The 12,800-nt window shown below is 41.3% G+C and overlaps 1 protein-coding gene across 1 annotated transcript in view; it reads left to right on the forward strand.

The window, feature by feature from the left end:
* Positions 1–12,800, forward strand: part of LOC126473388 (glutamate-rich WD repeat-containing protein 1) — a 58,347-nt gene that overhangs the window by 18,199 nt on the left and 27,348 nt on the right. Inside the window, exon 6 of the mRNA XM_050100396.1 lies at positions 11,193–11,361. Within this exon, the coding sequence (XP_049956353.1) occupies positions 11,193–11,361 (169 nt within the window). The remainder of the gene's footprint in view (positions 1–11,192; positions 11,362–12,800) is intronic.

Consider the following 12,800-nt stretch of genomic DNA (forward strand, 5'->3'; position numbering starts at 1 on the left):
ACGACATGGCGTCATCACATACTTTCTACGCTTCATGGATGGGGTCTTCGGGGCCCTCTGCCTATCTTTATCCGAAATTTTCTGTCGTATCGTACCTTCCGCGTGCAAGTTCCGGCCTCCCATAGTTCCTCCTGAGTCCAGGAGAACGGGGTACCACAGGGATCTGTCCTCAGTGTCTGCCTGTTTTTAATCGCAATAAACGGGCTCGCTGCGGCAGTGGGAAATTCTGTCTCCGCTTCCCTGTATGCTGACGACTTCTGCCTTCATTACCGCTCTACTGGCATTGCAACTGTTGAACGTCAGCTACAGGGCGCTATCCGCTAGGCGCAGTCTTGGGCTGTAGCACATGGTTTTCAGTTTTCGGCTGCCAAGACCTGCGTTATGCATTTCTGCCGGCGCCGAACAGTCCATCCTGAGCCGCAGCTTTATCTTGCCGACGAACTCCATGCTGTGGTGGAGACCCACAGGTTTTTGGGTGTAGTTTTTGATGCCCGGTTGACTTGGCTGCCTCATATTCGGCAGCTTAAACAGGCATGTTGGCGGCATCTAAATGCTCTGAGATGCTTGAGCAACACCCGCTGGGGCGCCGACCGATCTACCCTGTTACGGCTCTACCAGGCGTTAATCCAGTCTTGTCTGGATTATGGGAGCCTAGTTTATGGCTCAGCATCCCCATCTGTGCTGCGGGTACTGGACCCAATCCTACACAGCGGAATACGCCTTGCCACTGGTGCTTTCCGGACCAGCCCAGTGGACAGCATACTTGCGGAGGCAGGTGTCCCTCCATTGCAGTTCAGGCGCCAAAATTTACTGGCCGCTTATGCTGCCCATGTTTTTAGCTTGCTCGGGCATCCAAACTATCGTCTCCTGTTCCCGAGATCGGTCGTCCATCTGCCAGAACGTCGGCCCCAGTCAGGTTGTACAATTGCGGTCCGTGTCAAAGAGCTTCTCTCCGGGCTTAGGGTTTTCACTGTTCCACCTCCTTTTTGGGCCACTTTGCGTACACCCCCATGGTGTATTCCTCGCCCTTGCCTTCGGCTCGACTTAGCACAGGGCCCGAAGGAATGACTCCCTCCAGAGGCCTTCCGCCGCCGCTTTTATTCCATCCTGGCCACGTATCAGGGCTCTGACGTTGTTTACACTGACGGTTCGATGGTTGCTGGTCGTGTCGGTTATGCACTAATTCTAGGGGACCATTCCGAACAACGTTCCTTGCCGGCTGGCTGCAGCATTTACACTGCTGAGCTGGTCGCCATCTTTCGAGCCCTAGAGTATATCCGCTCCTGCTCAGGTGAGTCCTTCGTGATCTGTAGCGATTCCCTGAGTGGTTTATGAGCTCTCGACCAGTATTTCCCTCTTTCTCGTCTGGTGATGGCTATCCAGGAGTCCCTGCATACTCTTGCCCGTTGTGGCCGCTCTGTGGTCTTTGTGTGGACCCCCGGTCATGTCGGTATCCCGGGCAATAAACATGTTGACCGCCTGGTGAAAGAGGCCACCAGGCAACCATCTCTGGATGTTGGCCTCCCAGAGACTGATTTGCGAGCAGTCCTCCGCCGAAAAGTTTTTGCGCTTTGGGACGCTGAATGGCGCGATCAGATCACGCCCAATAAACTCCGTGCCATTAAGGAGACGACGACTGTATGGCGGTCATCCATGCGAGCCAACCGCAGGGACTCAGTCGTCCTTTGTCGGCTCCGCATTGGCCACTCCCGGCTGACACACAGTTACTTACTGCGTCGGGAGGACCCTCCTCTGTGTTGCTGCGGGGCGGCTTTGACAGTGGCCCACATTTTGTTGGCCTGCCCCCTTTTAGCTGTGGTCAGGCAGACATTTGCGCTGCCTGATACGCTCCCTGCCCTTTTAACTGATGACCCTGCTATGGCTGGCTTAGTTTTACGTTTTATTTGGGCAGGGGGTTTTTATCATTTAATATGAGTGTTTATGTTTTATTTTATTGTTTTGTGTTGATTCTGGCCTCTGGCCTACAGCTTTAAACTGAGTTTTTAATGTGTTCTTGGTGGTTGGCTTTTCCTTTTTTTTATTCTATGGTCGGTCAACCACTGCCACACTCCGTGTGATTTTGATTTGTTATGTCTGTTCTTTGTCTGAGTTTTTCTTGTCCTGTGTTGTCTGTTGTCTCTATTATCCATTTTTTACTCTGTGTAGTAGTTTTTAAGTTTTGGAACAAGGGACCGATGACCGTTGCAGTCTGGTCCCTTTAATCCCACAAACCAACCAACCAACCATTATTGAGTATGGTAAAGATTAGTGTTTTTTAGTACCGATGCATTACTGACAGAACTGGCAAGTTCCCAAAAGAACATAAATTTGTAGACAGACGTTGTTGTCGGTAGAGAGCTGTCAGTGATTAAGACAATGTGTTCAACCTTCTGATGTTACCACAGAATATACTTGTAACAGAAGTTTTCAGAGACTTTGAAAATAATTTCATCTGATCTGTCAGTTTGTCAGATTTGGATGTTCAGATGATTGATGACCATACTGAAACACAGACTGATTGGAAGTAAATGGGAAATTTTAAACTGAATTCTGCTTTAGTTGGTTTTCAGCATGGAAGTCATGAGAAATGTTAATATTGTTTGTGAAATTGTTTGCGAAACCATAATAGAAATGAATGATACAGACATCAGTGTTGATGGTAGTCATACAGTTAGATTTATGACATGTTACAAACATTGAACTTCTCCAAATACTAGAATCACACATTTCACTGTTAGTGGGACAATCGTCACAAAGTTACACATCATTGTGACAGGATCATTCTCCAATGGAATTTGTGAAACTAGCTTCTTGTGATAACTATGTTGGAAAGTTGTAGTGGAATGTAAATAATTTAGGAGTAAAGCAGACTACTCAATGAATAAGTATTGAGTTGTCAACTGGCACACACAAAACAGAAAGATAACTTGCTAGCTTTTGGGATGAATCCTTCAACTTCCTGAGATCTGCAAGCAGTTGTCATGAGAATTTCTTTTAAACAGATTCTGTTTATGTAGTAAGCAGAAGATAGTGAAAGGAAATGCACAAAAATTTTAAATTTTTAAAAAATCTTTATTTTTCTGGAGTGTCCATTACAATGGGCACTGGGGTGTGGTGATGTGTAAGCAAGCATTAGAAAGATAGAAAAAATGTAAGAAAAATTACTAGATACCACATGTTTATCAGTGCTAATTATTAATTTAAAACAGTTATAAACTGTGACACTTTCATTTCTGATGATACTCAGAGAATGGTTATTATTTGAAGTTAGACAGATGAAAGCTGAACAACTTTGGCAACTTATTTAGATTTTATTTGTGCAGCTAGTGTTCTTACTCTTCATGTCATTTTTCAACTCAGCCATTTCTAGAAAATGGGGTACAGTAGGTGGGCATGATTGTGAGGGTGATAGTCTTTGCTCTTTTGGAGTTGAGTCCTCATCCTCCCCTTCAGAATATTGTTCCTCTTCACCACTTAATAAATCAAAATGCTGCAGGGTACTCTTCTTTGATTCACCATTATTAATTTCGTCAATACTGTACTGAATTGAGCTGTTGGCATTATGAAGTGAAAAATAGTTTTACAGTCCACTTTCTGGTTCTGGTGCAGATCATTATCCTTTCAATCATGTATGTGCCACCCTTATCTTTATTGTGGCACCGGATTACTGCTGGATGGGGAACCTTATTGTATCTCCCATCTTTCTTCAACCATCTTTTACATTGATCTATGGACTGTTTCCCAATATTGGTAGATGCAGTTACGACTGGCTTTTGTTATGCCGTTTTACAATAAAAAGAAGTTAGTCTTTCCTCACTATCTGGTCAGCAGACCCACAGCCTTGATTTGAAAGAACCTTTTTTGCTGTCAGATGGGCTGTGCTGGGTATTCTTGACATCATTATTTTTCCCGTGGCGGGCAAGTTTTTTTCAGCCAGTGACTCTAGTAAGGGCACAGAGGTAAATTATCTATCAAAAAGCATGTGTTCCTTTTGGAAGATTCCAGCGAAGTGTGAGGATTGCTGAAGCTCCTATTTGTTCTTTTAATTGTTGACCAGTCACCTCAGGGAAGTTCCTTACCCTGATAAAACTTACAGTGAAGGACTTGTCCTGAAGGAGAAACCAACACAAAAATTTTTAAGCCCTTCTGGATTTAGCTTTCATGAAATACTTTTTTTCTTTGCACCTTCTGAAGTTTGAGGCAAAATCAGACATGCTCTCTTTACACATTTCAAAAGTGGCCTTAGTTTCCACAGTTTATCCTGTTTCTTACTTTCTTGATTGTATCATTATTGTCTGTGTCCTTCAAATGACTTCTAATGGTGAAGCAGTGATCTACAGCCATTTTTTCATAAATGCTAATAACTTGACTTGTTTCATCCCAGCACATCCTGACTCTAGTATATCCCAAACGAGAGATTAGTACTGTTTCCATGGAAAAAATACTAGCAGTTCCTTGGAAGACAGCTTCAAAGGCCTTCCAGTCTGCTGTAAGTATCTTATTGGTAAACTCAGCCACTTCATTAAAAAAGGCTGTGTCAAAGTATTCTTGAAAATAGTCCATGATCTGCTTCTCATTGTGTTCTGCCGCTTATGTGTGACAGAATATAGACTTTATCTTTTGCATTTTTTCCAAAACCTCCTGTCTTTGCGTGTAATGTTGTCATCAGAATTCTCAGTGTTGCTGCTACACTGTTCACTTGGAAAGGAACATTGTTTTGCTGCACTGCTTCATCTGACAGATCCTGCTCCTCCTCCTCCTCCTCGTCCTCACCGACCTCAAGATTTGATATGTCTCCATTCAAACAGTGGGTTAAAATTTCTTCCAACATGAGCTTCGATCATATCCTTTAAGAAAATTATTGTGTTAATATAGTGTCTACTTTCCATGCAGATAATAATAATAATAATAATAATAATAATGTGTCAGATAACATCATTTAGCAACAATTACAACAAGAAATGTATTGGAAATAAGCAAAGGTACCTGATGCCGAAGAACCAGTGCTCAAATATATGACACCAAAGTCCCTGTATCCATTCCAGTGGACATTACTGTTTTGTAACCATAATTAAAGAAACATGTGGCACTGCCAAAACTTATTACGTAGCAAAACCATGTAAACAACACTTACAGATATTGTCTACAAAAGGTACATATTTTCATGAAATAGATTATGAAGAATACACAGTAATGGAGGAGTACTCACTTGCCATGGTAACAGGTCATAAACAAAACTACTACGTGGTTCGAAGTGATTGTAGTTGTAGTAACACTGTTCACGTTTACGTCACACTTCACTTAGCGTAGACCGGGACTGTGTCCTAGGCATGCCCGATGTTAACTGACTGGGCACGGTCCGTGCTGCCAGAGTTGTTGTTGTTGTTGTTGTTATGCCGGCAGAGGTCGCGTCCGAATTCTCGCGTGCCCTCTGGTGGACGGGACTCTACTTGCGGCAACTACCGTCCGTGATGCGCCGTGCCAATGTGCGCCTCCCGCGATCTTTCTGGTGGCTACTGCAGTAGTGACTGTTTCTCCCACCAGAGGACCACACCATACTGTCCATTCACATGGGTGACGAGTATTGTGATGGAAAATGCAGAATCTCTTCTCACTTCTTTCCTGTAACATATGTTGATCATTTTAGCAATGGGAAAGGATATGGGTAGTTTCCACCTGCATTATGCCTTGCGGAGAAGTGGGCAGGCTACACTCAAATTTATAATGATGGCTCAAAAATGGATACAGAAAGTTATATGTTATGTGTCTTTTTCTGCCCATGAGCTGCTGAAGAAAGGAAGTTTCAATTCCCAGGCAATGAAGTCTCAACTCCCAGGCAATGCTTCCATATTTCTCACTGAAACATTTGCTGTTCTGTAGGTGTTACAATACGTAAGCGCTCTCCAAATCTCCAAAGCAGTAAAATCACTATAATAAAATCTATCTGCTACAGGAATTGTAACAAAGTAACTTATAAATATACCTGAGGCCTAGTATCACTACTATCAAGCAAAACAGGCTTTTCACAGTTTAGAATTCTTTTGTATCAAATCACATTCTGGTATTGAATGTAATGACAAAGCAGGCCAACTAGCAAGAGATGTGATTAGTGGCAGAAGACTTATGGACTTCAAACTTCCTTCCATACACAGACTGCCTTTTGAAAATCAAATGAGAAGTAGTTGTTTCATGGAAGGAGAAATGAACAGATAGTCAAAAAATGAGGGGTACCAAGATGACTGTTATATTGCTAGAGAAGGCCGAAATGCACACTATAAGCTCACGCAGGATGGCGTGAGGTCTGAAACAGGATACGTAATGAATGCTATAAAGAAAAGTACGTAGCTTCTGGAATACTTAACTTTAATCCATCATTTGTATACATCGTTCTTGATGAGACATGCTTCATACGATAACTATCAATTGCTATGGCGCCTTGCTAGGTCGTAGGCATTGACTTAGCTGAAGGCTATTCTATCTATCTTCTCTGCAAATAAACGAGGCTTCGTCAGTGTTGCATCGCTAGCTAAGTCGTCCGTACAACTGGGGCGAGTGCTAGTAAGTCTCTTGAGACCTGCCGTGTGGTGGCGCTCGGTCTGCGATCACTGACAGTGGCGACACGCGGGTCCGACATGTACTAATGGACCGTGGCCGATTTAAAGCTACCACCTAGCAAGTGTGGTGTCTGGCGGTGACACCACAATGACCATAGTTTGTAAATTCTAAACACTCAAGGAAAATATCTATTGTGCGGATGCCTCTCAATCATGGATCCATCCCTGCCCACTTAAATCAGATTGGCATATCAGGGACATCTTACTATCAGTGTGATGACATCACAATTTGAGAAGCAAATCACATTCTGCTTAAGTGCAAGTGTTATGAGACCAGCAGAGTTAACTCCTGACAGGAGCCATTGAGACTTGATTGCTGCCAGCCACTCTGTACTATTCCAGTTCTTAGAGTTACATTCAGGTGTACCTCTGATGCCGTAGCCAAGTTTATAGCTGAAGAGGATGTAAAAATCTGAAAGGAATGATGGCTATCATTCTTACTGCAGGAACTGAATTATCCGGTTTCATACAAACAAGTGGTTTACTGTCACTTGTATTCAGTACTCTCTTCAAATACATGTTGCCATTATACTCTAAAATTGCATTTATGAATGTCTCCTCTGCACAGTGTATCTGATCAAGGTTAAATGTTACACATTTTATTTAAATTATGGTGGCTACATAGTGCATGATGAAGGGTGGGGGGGGGGGTGGGGGGGAAAGAAGCAGAGTCTTTGATAGCAGGACAGAAAACTCTGGTGGGCACACTCAAAAGAGAAAGAAATCTTGCTAGATTTTGGAATAAATTCTTTGACAAGCTAGTGTGCGCACGCGCGCGCGCGCACACACACACACACACACACACACACACACACACACACACACACACACTGCGCCTGTACATTGTGCCAGCTGGGCACACAATGCTGAGTTGCATTTAGGCAGGTCAATTAGGTCGGGGTAGTGGTTGTGTCGGGTGGGATGGGTTAAAGGAGGGAGAGGTGGAAGGTAGGAAGATGAGCTGGTGTTGAGCTGCTAGCAGTGGCTCGAAGGGGGTCAGCAAGTTTGTTGGATAGGAATGTGGGAGGGAGGAGTGGCAGGTGCATGGGCTAGGCCTGCAATGCATGGTACTGGAGATGGTGCAGTGCGGTGTACGGTGAAGGTGATGCAGAGATGTGAATTGGGAGAGGGATACAGGACAGAGGAAGGGTGAAATATTATGTGGAGGGAGTAGGGACAGTGAGTAAATGGAGATTGAGGCCAGAAGGGTTATAGGCATAAAGTAGGTATCGATTTGTGAAGACCCTTGTGATACCTTCAGGATACTGGGCAAGGGAGTAATTGTCATTGCAGATATGCTGTCCATGGATGGCCAGTTTGTAGGGAAGTGCTTTCTTGGTGTGGGAATGACAGCTATCAAAATGAAGGTTTCGTTGGTGGTTAGTGGGTTTAATATGGATGGAGGTGTAAATGGAGTAATCATAGAGGTGGAGGTCAACATCCAGGTAGGTGGCACATTGTATTGAGGAAGACTTGGTGATGTGGGTGGCAGAGGTGTTGGGGTGATGGAAGAATTGAGGATGGGTGTTTTGTCTATGAGCCCAGATCATGAAGATATCATCAGTGAACATGAACCAGAAAAAGGGGTTGGGGTTTTGGGAGGCTAGCAAAGTTTCTTGTGAACAACCAATAAAAAGATTGGCATAGGATAATGCTATATGGGCACCAGTGTCTGTACCATGGATTTGTTTATAAAGCTTCCCCTCAAAGGAGTAGTAATTGAGTGTCAGGGTGCAGTCGGTAAGGTGTATATGGAATGAGGTAATGGGTTTGGAGTCTGAAGGACATTGGGCAAGGTACTGTTTGGTAGTGGAAAGACCTTGGGCATGATGGACGTTGGTGTCTTGGGAGATGGCATCAGCAGAGATGATTGGGGATTCAGATGGGTGGAGACAGTGGAAAGTAGATGATGGGAGTGGTTAGTATCTTTGATGTGTGAAGCTAGGTTTCAGCCAATTGGTTGGAGGTATTGGTCAACAAAAGCAGAAACTCTTTCAGTAGGAACACAATAAGTTGTTGCAATGGCTTGTCCAGGATTGTTGGGTTTGCAGATTTTGGGGAGCATATAGAAGGCGGGAGTGCAGAATGTTGTTGGACTGAGAAGGAAGAGACTTACGGGAGAGGTTCTGAAGCTTAATGGTACAGGTTATGCAGTTCTTGATTTTTGAAATGGGATTTGTGGACTGTCAGTCAGTCATTTGATTAAAATTGTATTAAATAATAATAATAATAATAGTGGATCTGATCATATAGCCCATTAAGTACTGGGATGGTTTAGTTCCATATTTGAAGGCAGATGTTTTTTGTCAACACAATGTGGTGTTACCGTTGTGTGTCTCCATCTGTTAGATGACATAGGAACAAAGAAACACTAACTACTAATACCTAGTTTGGTTTTGACAGCCATTTGTGTAAGTTTTGCTGTGTGGTATTTCCTCTACACAGTTTCCCTGATGTAGGCTAAATGTTACACATTGACTTGATCCTTACTTTTGTATGAGAAAATTAGTGCTGAGATAAAAGTGAAACAGGGTGCTGCCTATGATGGTCAGACATCTGTTTTGATGATTGATCAGGATGCCCAGCAAATGTGGTTACTGAAGAAGACATTGATAGTGTCCATGATGTGATTCTTGCTGACAAACGAATAAAAGTGCCCAAAGTACAATGGGCCATATGTGTGTATATGGTAATGGAAATTAATATTTTATATGATACATTGACAAAGATAAAAATTATTGACCTCTGCCACAATTGCTATGTTGGACAGCAATTGGGTTCTACTTTCAATTTTGAACCTGTTTTCCACACTTGGTGCTCTTTAGCTCACGCAAAATTTAGGAATTAAATTTTTGACAACTAAAATTTGACATTGGCCACACAGAAAATGTTTTTAAACTTTATTATTCCAGACTGGTATCAAGGTTGCATTCCCCATCTTCACTAGTAGTTATAGTGTACCACTGAAGTTGCATATGTGGTCCCATATTGGTCCAGTATGGTAGAATTTAAAAATGAATTGGATATAGCCTATGACGACTTTGTAATTAAAAATAAACTCCCTGATTATGTTGTTATATTTCGAGAAATTTAAGCAACAGTTTGTGCACAAAATTACCCCTGTAGATAAGACCTAGATTCATAATGATGTCCCAGAAACAAAGCAACAATAAAAAAATTGGCTGGGACGTATGAATCTGCACCACAGAATGCATGGGCTGGAAAAGTTATGACACCAATATTTAGGGATTCAAAGGTTGTAGAATTCTTAAGAAAAAGTGAAAACAATAGCTACACAGTGATGCACTGTGATACTATACGAAAGTACTTCAGTATGAAACTGAAGGAAATACGTCTCCATTTGGTGAAGAAGAAAGTGCTGTTTCATGACGACAACTGTTCTTTCAATAATGAGTATCTGTCTCATGATATATCCACTGCATGGATGTTCATCTTTTGAGTGAAATCAAAAGGCATGCCTGCTTTAGTTTATCAAAGTTTTGTTACATAGCAATTTATTTGCTGGTATCGTTGTCTCCTCTCAGAGGTACAACGATCTTGAGTTCAAGTTGTACAAAGAAATCTGTAGTTTTTCAGGATTGTAAATGTTAGATGGGTTACTACCGAATAGAAAATGTTCACACTTTTAACGTCTGCGCTCTGAAACATTCACTTAATTGGTTGACAACAATTAACTCAATTCACTCCTTTGAGCTATGATCTCTAATTAAATAAAAACATATCTACTCTTTAAAATAACTAAAACCCAAATGCTTTTTACAACAACTAAAACAAGACTGCTTATTACAATCTTGCTGCCAGTTGCAAGAGAAAGTTCAAGGATTGCATTTGTAAGGTGAAGTGTTAAACCAGCTAGATCACTGGCAAAGATGTTATTTGAATTAACTTAATGTTTAACAAAACTCAGTGGAAAACAGAGGTACATATTTTTATGTTGAAACTTCAAAATTATCTTAATCACACTAAATGTAAACAGCAATGCATGAAATATGGCACCTTGGTATAAATAGTTTTGTATGAGCTGCTTTTCTTACGAATTAAAATATTGATACTCATTAGTATCAGAAAGTTCATAAAGAGTATTAAGGATGAATTGTACTAGGAATTGCTGCCGCAATCCTTGTACTTGCCTAACCTGTCTCCTGCTATTTCTTCTTATTTCCGAAACAAGAAGAAATAGGTATCAGGTAAAAAAATCCACTCAAACGCAGTCATCATGAAGGTTGAGGCATGGTTTAGAGAGCTTGAAAATTCCCGTATTTTGGACGGTTTATAAAAAAGGCGAAGACCTTGGGGAAAAGACATATCCTTTAAAGGCAATTATGTTGAAAAGTAAATAATTTGTTTTTGGAAAAAAGTAGACTTCTTCATTTCTAACACTTTTACATATTGAAGTACCCTCGTACGTCGTGAGATAGGAAATGACACTTTAGACAGAAATGCATCTAACTTAAATCAACATGTGCTCGTGTGCAATGCTATGACTTTCTCTTGAAGGGTATATAAATTTTCAGTATAAGTTTGGTAATAAGTGTTCTTTCTCTCTCCCTTTTTTAGTTTGAGAATATGGGACACCCGTTCATCACCTCAGGAAGCAAACAAATTAACTGTGGAGAATGCTCATGAAAGTGATGTGAATGTCATCAGTTGGAATAAACATGAACCACTCATTGTTTCAGGAGGAGATGATGGCATTCTCCATATATGGGATTTAAGAATGTTCAAGGTACTGTTAGTAGATCTGCTTTACACAATTTATAGCAAACAAATTACTTAGTATTTGACATAAACTTGTCACAGTAACAATGATAGAAGAAATTAAGTTACTTATTAAGGTTTAATGGAAGAATTTTACTCGTATTGGTTCAGCTCTCTGGATCACATTGACATAATGAGCTAGAAAAATGACTGTCTACTTCAGCAGAAAAAAAGAAAAATAAATAGTTGAAATTATTTAAGAATAATTAGAAACAATCCAAACAGTGATAACTGCATATAATAGCTGTTGGTAGCAGTTTCGCTTTGTGCATTCGTATTGCCGCGCGGAATGGCCTCATGGTTAGAGGCCTCACGTCACGGATTGCGCAGCCCCTCCCACTGGAGGCTCAAGTCATCTCTCGAGCATCGGTGTGTGGTGTTCTTAGCATAAGTTAGTTTAAGTAGTGTGTAACTCTAGGGACTGATGATGTCAGCTGTTTGGCCCCATAGGAATTCACACACATTTGAACATTTTTGCATTCATATTATGTAGTTTACTGTGCACTTTGGTTTGATCACGAGATTACTTCCATATATCACTGCCAATCAGTAAAATCAAAGTTTCTTGTGAATAATATCTCCTGTTTGGTCAGCAGCTGCACAGCTCTACATTGCAAACTGTCGTGAAAGAAAAAAGAACATGCTTTTTGACAGGCACCCATGAATGGGTTTTCACTAAGCATTCTTCCTTTTTGGTCACTTTGAAAGTATGGTGGAAATAACTAAAGTATTGCTTTTCCTGAAAGCTTCCTTTCATCTCACTTTCCTTCAGAATTTTGTAGTTTGTGGACTGGATAACCAAAAGAAGGACCTATGTCTCTGTTAAGGATCCATTCATCATAATTTCCCCCCACTCACCTCCACAGGATAGAGTTAGTTTCAACTCAACATCCGAAATGGATTTAAGTCATGTACCTTTTCTTGTGAGAGAGAGTCAGGAAGTTGCTATGCGCAGGGGTTTAAGTGTGCTGAAATATGAATTTCCCACTAGTATCACTATTACTATCATGTCAGAAATCATGACATAGAGAGTCATGATGTACTTTTAAAAAGATTGTAACATGCACATATAATTGTTTCCATGGAGAGCTGCTCTGCAAAGAGCTGAGTATGCCCTTACACAATTTTACTCAACAAATGTACCTCTCATATAATGTAATGCTATCTGAATGATGTGTAGACCAAATACAATTAAAAAAAGAAAGAAAAACAAGAACACTTGTTCAACTGGTGTGCACAGGTGTATCTCCTCAAACAATTCAGTGAATGTGGCATAGTATGCATTCTTGTGACTGTTCTTAAGGAACGTTTAATAGGCAAGTACATTATTCTGGGGACTAAGCCCAGATGGTTTCTTTTGCTTTTGGGAAGATCAAGAAATCAGGTCAGATCAGCTCTGGTCTTTTA

This window comes from Schistocerca serialis, chromosome 4 (assembly GCF_023864345.2).
Source record: "Schistocerca serialis cubense isolate TAMUIC-IGC-003099 chromosome 4, iqSchSeri2.2, whole genome shotgun sequence".
In the NCBI taxonomy this organism is placed as follows: Eukaryota; Metazoa; Arthropoda; class Insecta; order Orthoptera; family Acrididae; genus Schistocerca; species Schistocerca serialis.